General features: G+C 37.6%; 1 protein-coding gene across 5 annotated transcripts in view; it reads left to right on the top strand.

Moving 5' to 3' along the window:
• ARID4A (AT-rich interaction domain 4A) overlaps positions 1-19,401 on the top strand; it is a 74,806-nt gene that overhangs the window by 4,891 nt on the left and 50,514 nt on the right. For 4 of the 5 annotated variants that reach the window (XM_009249119.4, XM_002824794.5, XM_063715879.1 and 1 more), the window contains exons 4-7: positions 1,658-1,723; positions 2,738-2,828; positions 15,189-15,268; positions 15,358-15,452. In XM_009249119.4, coding sequence (XP_009247394.3) covers positions 1,658-1,723; positions 2,738-2,828; positions 15,189-15,268; positions 15,358-15,452 — 332 coding nt within the window. Of the gene's footprint in view, positions 1-1,657; positions 1,724-2,737; positions 2,829-15,188; positions 15,269-15,357; positions 15,453-18,048; positions 18,137-19,401 lie in introns of those variants that run through there. The other variant, XM_024231942.3, reaches the window with a different exon arrangement.

The following is a 19,401-nucleotide window of genomic DNA, read 5'->3' on the forward strand; positions in this document are numbered from 1 at the left end:
GTTCAGTATCCTCCTCTTAGCCATTTGAAACCATGTAATATAGCATTGTTAACTACAGTCATCCTGCAGTGGTATAGAACACTGTGAAAGTCCTCCTTGATATGACTCCAAAGAGATTTGATGTGGTCTTCCAGATTTTTTTTTTACTGCGCCAGTCATAAAATTATGTCATTGGTATTGGATCATGCTGTATTGCAGTTTGCTTTATTCACTTATATATCTGATGTTTTCCTACCAGAATTAAGCACCATAAAAGGAGGAAACGTCTGACTTGTTCTAGGCCCAACACATAGAGTAGTGCCTGATACATAGTGGACACTCAAAATTTGTTGAATGAATCGGTGAACTAGAGCAGTGATTCCTAAAGGGGTCGCCCCAGACCAGCAGCATCAGCCTTACTTGGGAACTTGTTCCAAATGCAAATTTTCCCCACCCCAGATCTACTTCATCAGAAACTCTGGGGGTAAGATCCAGTAATTGTGTTTTAATAAGCCCTTTAAATATTTCTGATGCATGTTAAAAGTTTAAGAATTAGGCTGGGCACGGTGGGTCATGCCTGTAATCCCAGCACTTTGGGAAGCCAGAGTAGGCAGATCACTTGAGGCTAGAAGTTTAAGACCCACCTGGCCAAAATGTTGAAACTCTGTCTCTAGTAAAAATACAAAAAATTAGCCAGACATGGTGGTGCACGCCTGTAATCCCAGCTACTTGGGAGGCTGAGGCACGAGAATTGTTTGAGCTGGGAAAGCGGAGGTTGAGACCCTGTCTAAAAAAAAAAAAAAAAAAAAGTTTGAGAAACATTGACTAGATGAGTGTGATTTGTAGGGTAAATAGATGTATCTGTGACTATTATAAAATTGATGTTTCAGTTTTCTTGATGAACCTTCAAGTATTGTTAGGATAGGATGTCAATTGACATTCATTTCTTTTTGTTTCATACAGTGTTTTTATCATGTCAGCTATATAGGATTTGATTACTCTATATTTATTTGAGATTCTTTAACAATTCAAATTTGGTATTGTGGCTCTTATTTACTTAAAATTAATACAATGATTATTTTAGGAGGTCTTATCATACATTACCTAGATTTTGAATTTATTTGGACCATCTATTATTTGGACCATAGTAACCAGCCATCTGTAACATAGAGTTACTCTGTCTTTAGATGTGTAGTAGAAGGGAGCACTTGTTTGTATCAGTGCATATTATGATTATTGCTTAGCTTCACTTTATAAAGGATCAGAGTTCTGGTTTTAATTTGTTTACCTTTCATATAGGCAATACAGTTTGATACTGTTGTTTTTCTTTGTGTACTTGGTGGCAATCAGAACCTTTTGTGACTTGATAAAAAGCAATAAAGGCAGTTTTTTTTATAGTAATCATTACAGATTATTATATAGTTCATTCATTTAGTAGACAGTTATTAAGGGCTGATAATATGCATTGACACTTGCTAACTGTTGGGGATATAGCAATGAAGGGAAGACTCAGCCCTCGAGCTCACAGTTAATAAGAGAATGTAATAAGTATTACATTAGCAGGGGTCACCACATGGTGCTAAGAAAGCATAAATTAAAGACATTATTGTTATAGTGTTACTATAAAGGTATTTGTTTTAAAAGTAATATGCAAATTATTGTGCAAAATGTTTTTCAGGTACTCCTGAAACAGGATAATACCACACAATTGGTACAAGATGACCAAGTAAAGGGTCCTTTAAGAGTATGTATGTTGTACGGTTTAAAATCTAAAATAATCATAGATTTATACCATATTTACTGAATTTACATTTCTACATAGACTTAACATTTTATGAGAACGTTAATCAGAAAACAATACATATGAAGGGTTTAAATATAATTAGTATAAATTATGATATTGCAATGGCTGTATTCTAAGTTGTAGAATACTAAACATCTTCTAGAAGGGTAATTTAATATATATAAACATGTTAAGTTTTTCACCTACCTTTCTGTTTTGAATTCTTGAACTGGATACCTGGCTTTGTTTTTCACATTGTTGCTGTATCTGAGGTGATGTTTAGCCTTCTAAGTTGAGTATCATAACCATCAATCTTTGGTTGTTCTAATTTACCAAGTAAACTATGTTCACTTCCTAATTCAATTTAATGAATACCTAGATTACGTTTTCCATCCATTTCTGGCCATTTGTTTATGTAATAAATCTGTTATATCAGAGTACCACTCTAGTTAATATCTGATACACAAAGGTCTGGGAACTGAAAGAAGGTCAACTGGTCCATCCCTATCTCTCCAGGTGAACCTTTATCTAAAAGGTCCCTTAAATACAAATGCTGAATCCAGTATTCACTGTTTCTGTGAAAGAAAATGGATGCTATTTTTGTTGTCTTATAATTTTACAGTTCTTCGATTTAATTTTCTTGAAGGCAATGTGATATAGTGGAAAAGCTCTAAAGTAAGACTTAAGAGACTGGGCTGTCATGCTGGACTCTGCAAATTATTTTCTTTTTCTGAACTGCAATTTTTAGTGTGTAAAGTAGTAATAATAGCTACCTAACTTCTGTCAAAGTGTTTTGGAGCTCAAATTGCATAATAAATAGATAAGTACTATGAATGATAATTCTATCTTACACTGTCTTAGAACTTTATCATAAGTATGGTGTTTATTTTTCTTAGCTAGATTATATAGTTGGTGGGAGTGATTTGGTTTATTTGTTTAAATTTGGTAAGGAAATTGGGATTTCACATTTTTTAGGTTGGAGCTATTGTTGAAACAAGGACATCAGATGGATCTTTTCAGGAAGCTATTATCAGCAAGTTGACAGATGCTAGTTGGTATACCGTGGGTAAGTAATTAAGTAACACAGATTTGATTTGGAGGTTGCATATATCTGTGTTTTGTGGATACACTGAATCATTGTGTTGGTGGAGAAATATATATTATTTCCTGTCAGTTTACTGCATATAGCTGACTAAAATTCTAAGAATGCCCTTACATTCTTATCTCTTACAGTAACTTGGCCACTTTTGTCTATTTCATCCAAGAATGTACTTCTATTTTAGGTTATTTTGATGTTTCTCTTCAAGAAAGTTAGATCACAAGATTGTGATCACTTCTATAATTGCAATTAAAATTGCATAGTTGCGATCGTTATTGTATTGCTACATATTTTATATAAGGGTAATGTAGATGTTGCCAGACAATTTACAGATTTAAAAAATCCTGACCATAGTAGATTCAAGAATAGGTGATTGTAACTTAGTCTTCAATTTTTGATACAGTGTGGGTGCTCATATTAACAGCTTTCAAGGTCAGGCACTGTGGCTCATGCCTGTAATCCTAGCATTTTGGAAAGCTGAAGCGGGTGGATCACTTGAGGTCAGAAGTTCGAGACCAGCCTGGCCAATGTGGTGAAACCCCGTCTCTACTAAAAATAGACAAATTAGCCTGGGGATAGTGGTGCATGCCTGTAATCCCAGCTACTCAGGAGGCTGAGGCAGGAGAATCGCTTGAACCTGGGAGGTGGAGGTTGCAGTGAGCCCAGATCATGCCACTGCACTCCAGCCTGGGCGACAGAGTGAGACTCGGTCTCAAAAAAAAAAGAAAACAGCTTTTAAGAAAAATATAGATGCTCCTAATATGAATGCATGAATGCATTCTTAACATTCCGTGCATAAGCTTATACTGGCTTTAGGTAACTTTATTGTATTAATAGTAAGAAGCAACAAGTGTCGTAATACTTTTGTAAGTTAAAACCTTAAAGTAGTACTTAAATAGTTGCTGTCATTATGTTGATGAAAATAGCATTAGGTAACATTTCCAAATCGCCTCTCAGTACTTTCAAACTACACAATCCTGAGGATAACATCCAATCTATAGCATTGTTGGTTTTTATACTTATTTCCTGGTTTAAGCGGTATAATTATTTTGTGGTTTTCTTGTAGAAATAAAAGAATGACCATTTAGGTTTACTTTTAGTTTACTTGATTTGTTGCTTTGGGTAAAAATCATTCACATCCAGTTGATGCTCAATGTTGTGAAGAACTATGCTTTGGTTAAAAATTTCTCTGTCTTACCCTATGCCTTCTATTAGTAGTACCAATTTGCTGTGTGTAACTACTTTTTTCGAACCTCTTTGATTCTTCTTGGACTTGCTAGAATTTAGTGTTGGTTCACAATGGTGCTATTATTCTGAACTACATATTTTTAGGAAGCTTAGTTGTGGCTATTAATAGTTGTTAAATTTTAAAAACTAAGTGGCCGGATGCGGTGGCTCGCACCTGTAATCCCAGCACTTTGGGGGGGCGAGGTGGGCGGATCACTTGAGGTCAAGAGTTCGAGACCAGCCTGGCCAACATGGCGAAGCCTTTTGTCTACTAAAAATACAAAAATTAGCTGGGAGTGGTGGTGGGCGTCTGTAATCCCAGCTACTCAGGAGGCTGAGGCAGGAGAATCACTTGAATCTGGGAGGCGGAGGTTGCAGTAAGCCTAGATCGTGCCATTGCACTCCAGCCTGGTCAACAAGAGCAAAACTGCGTCTCAAAACAAATAAAAACTAAGCTTAATGTTAACTCTTAGAGATTAAGTAAATACACCTTTGCTTTATTAAACTAAGACCTGATAAAAATTACAGGTGTGTGTGGAATCACCGGAAAATATATGATGCATATTCAGATATTAATATTGCACCTTATATTGTACTCACTATAAAGGTTGTACTCACGTTACTTATGAAGCTTTACTGATAAAATGCGCATGCTCTACAGAAGGACTACTTTTCAGGTTTTCTCATTTTGGGTTTCTTTATCCCAGAGTAGTTATTCAATTATGAATAGCAACCTTTGTCCTCTACATGAGTAGCATTTTAGTGTTTCTAAAAACTAGTCACTGCTAAGCATTCTCTATGGTGATTTTCTGTGTTGGATAATTACAGAAGAAATTGTATAATTCTTGTTCTCAAAGAGCTTTAGAATCTTAATTGCATATAATTGAGGTATCAAGCATTAGTGTACATAAGAATCACTTGGTGCTTGCTTAGAAAAATGAGGATTTGAGGACTCCAAGCCTCTCCAATTAGTAGGCCTGGGGATGGCAATACAAGAATGTTTCAATAAGCATGTCAGTGATTCTGATGCAGGTAGTTCACACTTATAAAAACAGGGAAAAACAGATTTATTTGGGAGAAAAATTCAAAATATTAAAGATTTTTGCACTTATGTGCATGAAGGAAATTCATAAAAAGATTTTGAAAGGCACTGTTCCATTCAGAAAACTCAAGATAGCACTGCTATAAAGAACATTTAGATATTGAAGGGAGTGGATCACATAAAGAATGATCAGAGTATAATGACCTGAGTTACCAGTTAGTTTAAAAAAACAGTAAAATGAAATGTAAAACCTCTTGGGTCATGAACATCCTGTATTTTTCTTTCAGTGAGTACCTACTACCTGTTGGGTATAATTGCTCTTTTCTGGAATTTTTTTGATTTCTAGTTCCTAGCAAAGTATACGTAGGTATAGTCAGAAAATTATTCAAAGTGTTTATGACCTCCGTTACCCTTTTGGTTTCATGAGATACCAGAAATTATGTCAGATTATTAAAAATAAAACAAGAGGATACCACATTGCTGGTTTGGATCAAATAGGAGTTATCATCATTAGTGATCTAAAGTTATCATTAGAGTCAGTGATACTAACTTCTTACATAATACAGGTATCAATTTCCCTTCTGTTAAACTTGATTAACCAATTTTGAAAGAGATTATGGATATAGTATGACTCAGTTTTTAAAAAATCTGGTGATGTCTTACCCTCTAATGGTTTATTTCTTGTTTGTTTGTTCGTTTGTTTTAGAGACGGGATCTTGCTCTGTTGCCCAGGCTTTTGTTCAGTAGCACTATCTGAACAAAAAAAGGCAGCTCCCCGCAGCCCTGAATTCCTGGGCTCAAGCAGTCTTACCACCTTAGCCTCCCAAAGGGTTGAGATTACAGGCATGAGCCACTGCTCCTGGCTTCCCCTTTAATGTTGAATAGTAAACAGCACCAACTCAAGGGGATTTTTTTGTTTCTGTTTTTGAGCAATAGAAATATTTCCTCTTCCTGCCATTGCTACCATAGTTTACTCATTGATAGTTCTTATCCTTGCCATTAAAGAATCTGTAATATGTGGAAGTGTGTTATCTGTTCAGTCATTCAAAAGGTGTTAAAATTGGGATTAGAATTCATATCTCTATCCAGCCCAAATCTCTAGTTATGTTTTTTAAAAAAGGAATTAATATGTCCACGTAAATGTTACCACTAACTCCTGGTAAATACAACTGTCAGTAAGACATTTTGAAGGTACTCTCTATTTTGCCTTTTTGTAATATAAAAACATATACTTGAAAAGTAAGGAAAAGGTAAAGGATAAAAATTTCAGTAATTCTAGTAATTAACTTTGAAAATGTACACACACAGATCATTTAACAAGTTTAGCACTAAAATCTATCATCTATATTAATGTTTTTGTAACAAGAACTTAAGATTCAGATTATTTTGTACCTTGTAGTTACTGTTTTGAACATCAGTTATATGAGATTTTGTGTAAGTTCTAGTTAATATTGAGTAGAGGAGGTTTAGATTCAACTGGTGAATTAATTAAATTTTGTAGAATGTCCTGCAGGTTTATAAGGTTTTTAATGTAGTCAGACTCGCTTATGACAAATGTTAAAATCAACCACAAAATGTTTTCAAACCCAGGTGGCTATTCTACTGACTAGAAGATAATTCGTTAAGAAATAAAGTAGTAAACAAAAAAAAGTGTTTAATCCTATGATAGGCTTTAACTCATTTTTTAAATGGCCTTCCCTAAGACTTAGTATTCCCATGATATTTTCTTAATGTAATTATGTATTTGAGTGTTAATTTCTTAAATTTTCAGATTCCTGGAGTTTTGTTTGTTTGTTTGTTTGTTTTAACCTTAGCTGCTGAGGGACTTCTATAGTTATCACAGTTGATTCTATGAATAACAGAACTATTGAAGCTAAAGCAGTCTTGATCAAGAACAAAACTGGAGACATACCACCTGATTTCAAAATATACTAGAAAGCTATAGTAATCAAAACATCATGATACTGGCATAAAAATAGACACATAGACCAGTGGAACAGAATAGATACCCCAGAAATAAATCCACCTATTTATGGTTATTTGATCTTTGACTAGGGTGCCAGGAGCACATATTGGGGAAAGGACAGTCTCTTTGTAGATGGTGTTGGGAAGACTGGATATCTACATGCAGAAGAATGGAAGTAGACCCTCATCTCACTGGATATACAAAAACTAACTAAGTGGATCAAAGACTTAAGACCTGAAATTGTCAAACCGCTAGAAGAAAACATAGGGGAAGAGGCTTTATGACACTGGCCTGGGCATTGATTTTTTTTTTTTTTTTAATGACCCCAAAAGCACAGGCACAAAAGCAAAACTAGACAACTGGGATTACATCAAACTAAATAGCTTCCACACAGCAGAAGGAAACAATCCAGAGAGTGAAGAGACAACCTTCATAATCGGAAAAAATATTTGCAAACTCTGTATTTAATAAGGGGTTCATATCCAAAATTTATAAGGAACTTAAACAACTCGATAGCAAGAAGACAACCCAATTTTAAAAATGGGCGAAAGGCTGGGCACAGTGGCTCACACCTGTAATCCCAGCACTTTGGGAGGCTGAGACAGGTGAATCACTTGAGGTCAGGAGTTCGAGACCAGCCTGGCCAACATGGTGAAACCCTATCTCTACTAAAAATACAAAAATTAGCTGGGCATGGTGTTGCATGCCTGTAATCCCAGCTACTTGGGAGGCTGAGGCAGGAGAATTGCTTGAACCCTGGAGGCAGAGGTTGCAGTGAGCCAAGATGACGCCACTGTACTCCAGCCTGGGCGACAGAGCAAGACTCCAATCTAAAAAAAAATAAATGAAAATAATAGGCAAAGGACCTGAATAGACATTTCTCAAAAGCAGACATACAAATGGCCCACAGGTATGTGAAGAACTGTTCAACATCAGTAATCATCAGGGAAATGCAAATTCAAACTACAAATAGATTTTACCCCACACCTGCTAGAATGGCTATTATCAAGAAGATAAAAGGTTACAAGCACTGGCAAGGATATGGAGAAAAGGGAATCCTTGCCCGCCATTGGTGGGAAAGTAAATTAGTATAGCCATCATGGAAAATAGCATAGAAGTTCCTCAAAAAATTAAAAATAGAACTACCATATGATCCAGCAATCCCACTCCTGGGTATATAACCAAAGAATGAAACTAGTATGTCAGAGATGTATCTGTACTCCCATGTTTATTGCAGCACTATTTACAATAGCCAAGATATTGGATAAATTTAAGTCTCTACGAGCAGATGAATATATAAAGAAAATGTGATATATATACATAATGGAATACTATTCAACTTTTAAAAAGAAGGAAATCCTGACATTTCTAACAACATGGTTGAATCTGGGGGACATTATGCCAAGTGAGATAAGCCAGGCACAGGAAGACAAATACCATATGATCTCACTTAAAAAGTCAAGCTCTTACTAGAGAGTAGAATGTTGGTTATCAGGGGTGGGGGCAGCTTGGTTGGGGGGGGCGTGGGGTGAGGGATTGGGTAAATGTTGGTTAAATGATACATAATTTCAGTTAGAAGGAATAAGTTCAAGAGCTCCATTGTACAACATGGTGGTTTTAGCCAATAACAATGTATCGCATACTTGAAAATTGCTAAGAGTAGATTTTGAGTGTTCTCACCACACACAAAAAAATAAGCCTGTGAAGTGATCCACATGTTAATTAGCTTGCTTAGCCATTCCACATTGTATACATATTTCAAAACATGTTGTGTAACATAAATACATACCATTAATGTTAAATTTTTTTTTTTTTTTTTGAGATGGAGTCTCGCTTTGTTGCCCAGGCTGGAGAGCAGTGGCGCGATCTCGGCTCACTGTAAGCTCCACCTCCCAGGTTCAAATTACTCTCCTGCCTCAGTTTCCCAAGTAGCTGGGATTACAGGCATACGCCATCACCCCGGCTAATTTTTATATTTTTAGTAGAGACGGGGTTTCGCCATGTTGGCCAGGCCAGTCTCGAACTCCTGAGCTCAAGTGATCCACCTGCCTCGGCCTTCCAAAGTGCTGGGATTATAGGCATGAGCCTCCGTGCCCTGTGAAATAAATAATTTTTTTTTTTTTAAACTACTGGTCTTACCTAGGGCATCCGTATGTTTTAAATTTTAAAATGTTTACTTCATTATGTGAAGAATTCTATAATTTTGTTAATCATAACTGCTGTACATGGATATAACAATAATGATATTTAATTTTCCAAAGACAGAATTCATGACTTCTTTCTCAGACTTCATTTTATACTTCTGTTTCGTGCCTATTATGTCTTTTGATACCCCCTTAACTAAATTGTAGCTCATCAGTTAACTTTCTGATTCTCAGTTTCTTTATCTATAAAAGGAAGATAATGGTTCCTACTTTGTAGAGGCTGTTGTGAGTATTAGGACATGGTAGAAGCTTAATAAGTGATAGCCAATTATATTTATAGATAGATAAAATTAATTTACTGTTATTATTTTACTATCTTTCAGTATCAGTGCTGTGATAACAGGGAAATGGGTCTTTGTATTTAGTAGTTGATCAGATCCTTTTATTTGAATTCTAGCTGATTAGGGTTAGGATTTGTGTGTTTGTTTGCATTGGCATTACTTTGTCTATTGTGTTTAGTATGGTTGGTGTTACTGTGAAAGTCTCAGCTTTGTCATTTTCCTCTTAATAGATTTTAATATTTTAATCCCTATTAGGATTCTCTGGAGAGAACCAATAAGATATAGATAGATGATAGATAGACAGATTGTTACGAGAGGGGATTTCTGAGAGCAGTGGTCCCCAACCTTTTTAGCACCAGGGACCGGTTTCATGAGAGACAATTTTTCCATGGATGGGAGTGCTGGGGGATGGTTTCGGGATGAAACTCTTCCACTTTAGATCATCAGGCATTAGCATCTCATAAGGAATGCACAACCTATTGGTAGATCCCTCGCTTGTGCAGTTCACAAGGCTTTGTGCCCCTATGAGAATCTAATGCCACTGCTGATCTGATAGGAGGTAGAGCTCAGTTGGTAATGCTTGCTTGCCCACCGCTGACCTGCTGTGCGGTCCGGTTACCAACAGGCCATGGACTGGTACAGGTTTGTGACCTGGGGGTTGCAGACCCCAGTATTAGAGAAATTTGCTCATCATATTATCAGGACTGAGAATGACCATGACAGGTTCTCTGTAAGCTGGAGACCTGAGATGCCAATAGCTAGGCTTCGTCCAATTCAGAAAGAAAGCCTTAGAACCAGGGAAGCTGAGGATATAATTCTCAGTCCCAGGCCAAAGCCTTGAGAATCTGAGAGACTGCTGGTATAAGGTGCAGAGTCCCATAGCTAAAGAGCCTGGAGTTCTGATGTCCAAGGGCAGGAGGAGAAGAGTGTCCCAGCTCCAGGAGAGAGAGGAAATCCCTTTCTCTCATTTTTTGTTCTGTCTGGGCCTCCGGCCAATTGGATGGTACTTGCCCACAGTGAGAGTGAATCTTCCCCACTTGGTTCACTGACACATGTGCCAGTTTCCTCTGGCACACCCAGAAGTAATTGCTTTACCTCTTCTCTAGGTATTCCTTAATTCAGTCAAGTTCACATCGAAAATTAGCTGTCAAAATACCTAACATAGTAACAGATATACCACTTTTAGTTATAAGTATGTTCTGCTAGACTCAATGAACAATCTATTCAAAAGCCATTTTTGGAAAACATAAGACATTTCATAGAATTATTAAATCCTTGTAGTCTGACTTTTTTTCCTCTTAGCATGCTGTAGAAGACTGAACTAAAAAGAAGCTAGACTTGCTATATACAGCATTAATTATTTCACTCTTACAAAAATGATACTCTTCAGTGTCTACAAATGTTGTGTTCTTTTAGATGAGAGCTCTAACATGGAAGTTAAGAGAGGAAGTTTCTTTTAGATGGAGCTTCTTCATGGTTTTGATCATCAGGGATGTCATGATTGATAAGTTCATAATGTTGTTGGTTTTATAAAAAACATAGAAATATAGAAACAGGGTCTCACTTTGTTGCCCAGGCTGGACTGCAGTGGCAATTATAGCTCCCTGCATCCCTAAACTCTTGGGATCAAGTGATCCTCCTACATCAGCCATTCAAGTAGTTAGGACTACAAGCACCTGCCACCATACCCAGCTAATTTTTAAATTTTTTTTTTAAAAGACGGGGTCTCGCTGTGTTGGCCAGGCCGGTCTCCAACTCCTGGACTCAAGGGATTCTCCTGCCTTGGCTTCCCAAAGCACCAGGATTACAGGTGTGAGCCATCACACCCCCGCCCCCCATTGTTGGGTTTTCTATTTTTCAGAAAATCTTGAAAAATTACAAATTTATAAAGTACCCAACATATATTTGTATAATTGTGTGAATTAAAAAAATCTTAGTCTGGGTGCAGTGGCTCACACCTGTAATCCCAGCACTTTGGAAGGCCAAGGTGGGTGGAACACTTGAGGCCAGGAGTTTGAGACCAGCCTGGTCAACATGGTGAAACCCTGTCTCTACTAAAAATACAGAAGTTAGCCAGGCCTGGTGACGTGCACCTGTAATCCCAGCTACTTGGGAGGCTGAGGCACGAGAATCACTTGAATCTGGGAGGCAGAGGTTGCAGTGAGCCAAGATCATGCCACTACACTCCAGCCTGGGTGACAGAATGAGACTCTGTCTCTAAATAAATAAATACATCTTAAATTATTTCTTTTTGTTCACTTAAAGTTGGGAGGGTTCCTATATAAAACTGTAAAATAGTTGTTTGTATCATAATCCCCTTTTGAGCAATCCCTTTTAAAAAAACAATTTCTATCCATGATAAGGTATATTTAAGTGAAATGAATTTTTCCCTCAAAAAATCTGATTTTCTTTCAAAGTGATTATTGAAATTTTTGAATTGTTGAAATTCAAAAATTGCTGAAATATTTTGTTTAAAATGTTGAAATTGTTGAAATTTTTCATCAGAACATTTTGGTTTAGGGCTGCCATTGATTAATGATAAAACATTATAGAAAATATTTTGTTATATAAATTTTGGAGTGTTGGTCTTACATTCATATTTTCCTTTTTCATACCTCCATTTAAATGTGTGTGTGTGTGTCTAGTATCGTCATCTTTGGTATTGTAGGCATTAAGAAAAGTTGAAAACCTTTCAGGTTTTATTCTTTTTGAAATCTTATACTTACAGATACTAATACTAACAAGAATTATATTAAGTTTGGTTTGTGATAATTTAATGATTTAAAAACTTTAAGAGAACAGTGGTTAATTTGTTAGACTTGACACTATATGAATCATAATTTTTATATCAAATATTTCGCGCACTATTACTCAAGTGCAGAGCAGTGATGTAATCATTGGAGGATGTTGTGTTTTAACCTGTCATTGTGCCTGCAGCTAGTCATTAATTTCTGGATCATTGACTGTGTATAGCACAGCTGCTTTTTTAGAATCGTGGTTCTTTGAGTATGTGCTTCAGGAGTTTTTAATTTTTTCCACATTGTCTCCTGCATGTAAAAGAATCTAAGCTAGGTATCTGTAGTCTAAGAGGGAGAACTGAGTGAAGTAGATAAATATTTAACATGTTGAAAGCTTTTATATAATTTTCTTTCAAAAAACTTATTCATTAAAGATAAGTGTAGGATTTGAAGGCAAAGTGTTTGCTAATAAAACAACCTTTTAAGAAAATAATTCAGGATTATAATTTCCTAGGTAACCAATTAAAAAATTCTAAGATATCAAATGAAATGTAGAATTTCTTTTTTTAACACTAACTTATTCTGTTAGAATGGAAAAAAGTATCTAGAATTGTGAAAATTAGTACTAAATCTTGATAATTGTTTTTGGGTACATATATATGCTTTCTTGTTAAGTGAATATGGATGTTAAGTATCTGAAGTATAATTTTATTCATAACCTGGGGCAATGAGGTACCTTCTGAGAGCATTTTCTTTTTAATAAACTATAAATGTTGGATGCTAAAATCAGAATACAGTCTCAAAAGTTAAACCTATACAATTATCAAAATAATATATTGTTAGTGATTAGGAGAATATTAGGGATAAATTGTAAAATTCCTTACCCCATTTCCTTGAAATGTTTAAATACAGTCAAGTAGTACGATTTTGTTTGTTTGTTTGTTTTAGACGAAGTTTTGCTCTTGTTGTCCAGGCTGGCGTGCAATGGCGCAATCTCTGCTCACTGCAACCTCTCCCTGCCGGGTTCAAGCGATTCTCCTGCCTCAGCCTCCCGAGTAGCTGAGATTACAAGCGCGTGCCACCACGCCTGGCTAATTTTGTATTTTTAGTAGAGACAGGGTTTCTCCATATTGGTCAGGCAGGTCTCGAACTCCCGACCTCAGGTGGTCCGCCCGCCTCGGCCTCCCAAAGTGCTGAGATTACAGGCGTGAGTCACTGCACCCGGCCAAGTAGTATGATTTTTAAAAATACGTAGTAAGGGCCAGGCGCGGTGGCTCACGCCTGTAATCCCAGCACTTTGGGAGGCTGAGGCGGGTGAATCACAAGGTCGGGAGATGGAGACCATCCTGGCTAACACGGTGAAACCCCGTCTCTACTAAAAATACAAAAATATTAGCCAGGCGGGGTGGCACGTGCCTGTAGTCCCAGCTACTCGGGAGGCTGAGGCTGGAGAATGGCGTGAACCCGGGAGGCGGAGCTTGCAGTGAGCTGAGATCACGCCACTGCACTCCAGCCTGGGGGATAGAGTGAGACTCCGTCTCAAAAAAAAAAAAAATTTGAGAAAGCTTCTATGTAATTATGATTTTTTTTTTAAAGTTTCTTTCTTTCTTTCTTTCTTTTTTTTTTGGTGGGACGGAGTCTCGCTCTGTCGCTCAGGCTGGAGTGCAGTGGCAAGATCTCCGCTCACTGCAAGCTCCGCCTCCCGGGTTCACGCCACTCTCCCGCCTCAGCCTCCCGAGTAGCTGGGACTACAGGCGCCCGCCACCACATCTGGCTAATTTTTTTTGTATTTTTAGTAGAGACAGGGTTTCACCGTATTAGCCAGGATGGTCTCGATCTCCTAACCTGACCTCGTGATCCGCCCACCTCGCCTCCCAAAGTGCTGGGATTACAGACGTGAGCCACCGCGCCTGGTCTAAAGTGTCTTTTTTAAAAAACCTTTATGTTTGTCTTTTTTTTTTTTTTTTTTTTTGAGACAGAATCTTGGTTTTGCTGTCACCCAGTGGCACAATCATGGCTCACTAACCATGGTTGAGCCTTGGTTTTTCGCGGCTCAAGCAGTCGTTCCACCATGGCCTCTCCAGTAGCTGGGACCACACGCATGAGCCACCATGCCTGCCCTAAAAACTTTTATCTTTCTGTTTCCTTATTTCAACCTTTATTTCTAAACTACTCAGCTGGGTACAGTGGCTGATGCCTGTAATCCGAGCACTTTCGGAGGCTTATGCGGGAGGATAATTTGAGGCCAGGAGTTTGAGACCAACCTGGGTAAAATAGCAAAATCCTGTCTTTATTTAAAAAAAAAATTTTTTTTTAAACAGACTACTTATATCCTTTTCTAACAAAAGAAAGAACTTGTGTCTTATGACTTTAGAATTTGGCAGCCAGTACATGTGTAGTAGGTTATCATGCAAATAAATAGAAGCAGTAGAATAATTCAATAGCAATACCAGGAGTCAGTTTCTGGAAGTTAGGGGTGCTCTAATATTAAACTTTTGTGGAAAGATCCGTAGTACTTTTTTTTTTAAATCAGGTTTTTGTTCATTCTTCTAGGATTGCAGCTAATTTAATATTTATGCTTTGACTAGGTTGCCAATGAGTTAAGATGGTGGTTCTGTAGTGATAGAAATAAAAAAAGCAGATGGAAATACTTAAGCAGTTGTGGGCAGCCATTTAACCTGTGCTTTTGGTATCTATAAGAATGAAAAATATGGCATGGTATGCTCATTGTAAAGGTTTTGAAAAATGACTAAAATAATGGTTCTTACAAATATTAAGCTCTAATTAATAGCAATAATAGCATTCTGTGCTTTTAAGTTTTTATTTCATTAGTGTGCATAAATTCTCTGTTATCTTTTGCTTATTATAGTGTTTGATGATGGTGATGAGCGAACATTGAGACGTACCTCGCTTTGTCTGAAAGGAGAGAGACATTTTGCAGAGAGTGAGGTAGGGTGACACGGATGGACTATTTGGATTGAACTACAGGTACTGATCTAGAGGTAAAACGTGATTTAATTAATCTATTTCTTATACAGACACTTGACCAGCTTCCATTAACAAATCCAGAGCATTTTGGAACTCCAGTAATTGCAAAGAAGACGAACAGAGGAAGGAGATCTTCTCTTCCTGTGTGAGTTTTTTCATATATGGTATCGTTTTAATTACAATTGTTATAACCTTAAACAAGGGATTTTGTTAGGATGGCTAAATTCATTTGGGTAAGCTTTCCATAGCATATTGTATCCTTATGTTAGACATTTTACCCTGAGTGGACCTTGTTCTTAATTATTCCCATTATTTGCCCAGGAATGATAACAACTCTTACTTCAAAAAGATTATTTTTGTTTTACGGTACTTTGCCAAAGCTTTTTTTGTTTTGTTTTGTTTTTGATTTTGTTTTTTGAGACGGAGTCTCGCTCTGTTGCCCAGGCTGGAGTGCAGTGGTGCAATCTTGGCTCACTGCAACCTCCGCCTCCTGGGTTCAAGCGATTCTCCTGCCTCAGCCTCCTGAGCAGCTGGGACTACAAGCACATGCCACCACACCCGGCTAATTTTTTTTTTTTTTTTTTTTTTTGTATTTTTAGTAGAGATGGGGTTTCACCATATTGGCCAGGCTGGTCTTGAACTCCTGACCTCGTGATCCACCTGCTTCAGTCTCCCAAAGTGCTGGGATTACAGGCATGAGCCACCACGCCCAGCCTGAGCCACTGTGCCAGGCCCAAAGTTTTTAATTGATATGATGATTTTTCTATTTTAAGTGAGTATATTTTGTTTATCTTTTACTTCAAAAACATTTCAGACTTAAAGATTGCAAGAATAATACACGAATGTCTATGTATGAATGTCTATATACTCTTTTTTTTTTTTTTTTTTGGTGAGATGGAGTTTCTGTGCCACCAAGGCTGGAGTGCAGTGGCATGATCTTGGCTCACTGCAACTTTTGCCTCTCAGGTTCGAGTGATTCTCCTGCCTCAGCCTCCTGAGTAGTTGGGTTTACGGAAGCACCATCACGCCTGGCTAGTTTTTGTATTTTTAATAGAGATGAGGTTTCGCTGTGTTGGCCAAACGGGTTTCGAACTCCTGACCTCAAGTGATTTGCCCGCCTTGGCCTCTCAAAGTGCTGGCTGGGATTATAGATGTGAGCCACTGCACCTGGCCTAATGTCTATATACTCTTTATCTAGATTTACCAGTTCTTAACATTTTTCACACATTTGCTTTATGATTCCCTCTATATATACTAATTTTTTTTTTTTTTTTTTTTTTTTTTGAGACGGAGTCTCACTCTGTCGCCAGGCTGGCTGGAGTGCAGTGGTGCAATCTGGGCTTATTGCAACCTCTGCCTCCCGGGTTCAAGCGATTATCCTGTCTCAGCCTCTTGAGTAGTCGGAACTACAGGCGCCTGCCACCACGCCCAGCTAATTTTTGTATTTTTAGTAGAGACAGGGTTTCACCATGTTGGCCACGATGATCTTGATCTCTTGACCTCATGATCCACCTGCCTCAGCCTCCCAAAGTGTTGGGATTACAGGCGTGAGCCACCACACCCAGCCTATACTAATTATTTTTATATTTTGTAATAATTTTATTTTGCTGAACTATTTGAGAGGATGTGGCAAGCATCATGATCCTTTATCATTAAATATTTAAGAACAAGGAGATGTTCTTACATAACCAAAGTATGAATACCAAATTTAGAAAATTTAACATTGATAGACTACTATCATAATATATGGTTAATATTTCAAACTTTGCCAGTTGTTCCAATAATAGCCTTTATAGCGTCCCCCAGTTCCCCTGATTACAGGATCCAATTCAAGATCATGCATTGCATTTAGTTTATGTGGTTCTTGAGTCTCGTTTAATCTGAAAATATTCTGTAGCCTTTTTTTTTCCATGACACTGACTTTTTTTTTTTTTTTTTTTTTCTGAGACGGAGTCTCGCTCTGTCACCCAGGCTGGAGTGCAGTGGCTGGATCTCGGCTCACTGCAAGCTCTGCCTCCCGGGTTCACACCATTCTCCTGCCTCAGCCTCCCGAGTAGCTGGGACTACAGTCGCCCGCCACGACGCCCGGCTAATTTTTTGTATTTTTAGTAGAGATGGGGTTTCACTGTGTTAGCCAGGATGGTCTCAATCTCCTGACCTCGTGATCTGTCCGCCTGGGCCTCCCAAAGTGTTGGGATTACAGGCGTGAGCCACCACGCCCAGCCAACGACATTGACGTTTTTGAAGAATACAAGACAATAGTCTTGTAACCTGTTCCCTAATATGGGTTTGTCGGATTGTTTTCTCATTGTTAGATTCAGGTTATATATTATACTCCATAAGTGATGTTGTGTCCTGAAGGAAAGCACAGCAAGAAGTATTATCAGTTTGTCCCATATCTGGTGATACTAACTTTGATTAAGGTGGTGCCTGCCAAATTTCTCAACTTCAGAATTACTATAGTTACCGTTTTTCCCCTTTGTAAAATCTGTGTGGAGATACTTTGAGACTATTTAAATATTCTATTCTCTGTCAAACTTTGATTCACAAGTTTTATCATGTACTAATAATTCTTGCCTGAATCAGTTAGTACTATTATGATAGCAAAATGCTGATTTTTCTAATTTTTCATTCTTGCTACATTTTTTGGTTATCACTTAGCTATAATGAAATTCTTTTCCTAATGCTGTGGATTCTAATTTTACTTAATGGGTTATAATTCAGGTTGTTCCAGATTTAGCCAAGGGAGCCTTTCCAGGATGGCTTCTGTGTTCTTTTGATATGGCCTCACCATTTCTTGAGCACTTTTTCACCTTCTGGCATGACAAGGTATCCTAGGCTCATGTTAATTTTTTTCCTGCGCCAACCCTGGAGTTGGCCATTTCTGCAAGGGTCCCTCATTTATTTTAGTGGGAATTAATATTTAGAAACCAAGATCCCGGTATTAGATATGTACTCACTGCTGCTGGGGAGTATATAATGAGTATTTTTAAAGGCAAAGTCAAATAACACCTAAGCTGCAAACCAGAAAATAATAAAAGACCTCTGAGGACCCTAAATGGAAATCCTAACTCAGCCATATACTAGATATATCACTTTGGGAAAATTACTTAACCTCTTTAAAGTTAACTACATTTATGTATATTAACTCAAATCTTCACAAAAACCTGCAAGATATTATTATTCTCAATTTATAGCTGAGGAAAATGGGAACAGTAATGTCTTGCTGGTTTTTGTATTAGATAATGTATACAATTTTCTTTGTTGTTGTTGTTGTTGTTGTTTTGAGATGGAGTCTCACTCTGTCACCCAGACTGGAGTGTAGTGGTGCGATCTTGGCTCACTGCAACCTCTGCCTCCCAGGTTCAAGTGATTCTCGTGCCTCAGCCTCTCGAGTAGCCAGGACTACAGGTGTGTGATACCACACCTGGCTAATTTTTGTATTTTAGTAGAGATGGGATTTTGTCATACTTGCCAGGCTGGTCTCCAACTCCTGACCTCAAGGGATCCACCCGCCTCAGCCTTCCAAAGTGCTGGGATTACAGGCGTGAACCACTGCGCCCAGCTGATAATGTATATAAATTTATCAGTGTGTAATAAGTACTCAGGACATGATATATATTTAATAATTCAATACCCAGTATTTTGTTTCTAAGCTAACTCCATAGACTTCTACTGAAAACTCCCTTATACTTATTTTATAATTTTAACAAGTTGAGTTATCTGGTTTCTCAGAGTGCAGCCGATTGGAAGATGTGTCAAAAGGAAATACAGGAAAGATTAGTAGATGCAGTCAATAAAGAAAACTGTGTTGTCTCACAGCTGAGAAGTCTATGAGAAGAAAAGAAGGACTAAAACCATAAAAATATAATGAACCAAGTGGTTTTGAGCCATTTAATAAGAGTTAATAGCTCTGCATACTTTAGTAAACTCCAACATTATCAATATATTGCAGGATGTCTTCAAGATGTCAAATTCAATATATATTAATTAAGAGCTCAAATGGGGAGTACATAGTTATTTTTATTTTAAAAATGTAGGCTTGGCTAGGCACAGTGCCTTACACCTGTAATCCCAGCACTTTGGTAGGCTGA

The sequence above is a fragment of the Pongo abelii genome, chromosome 15 (assembly GCF_028885655.2).
Source record: "Pongo abelii isolate AG06213 chromosome 15, NHGRI_mPonAbe1-v2.0_pri, whole genome shotgun sequence".
Classification (NCBI taxonomy): domain Eukaryota; kingdom Metazoa; phylum Chordata; class Mammalia; order Primates; family Hominidae; genus Pongo; species Pongo abelii.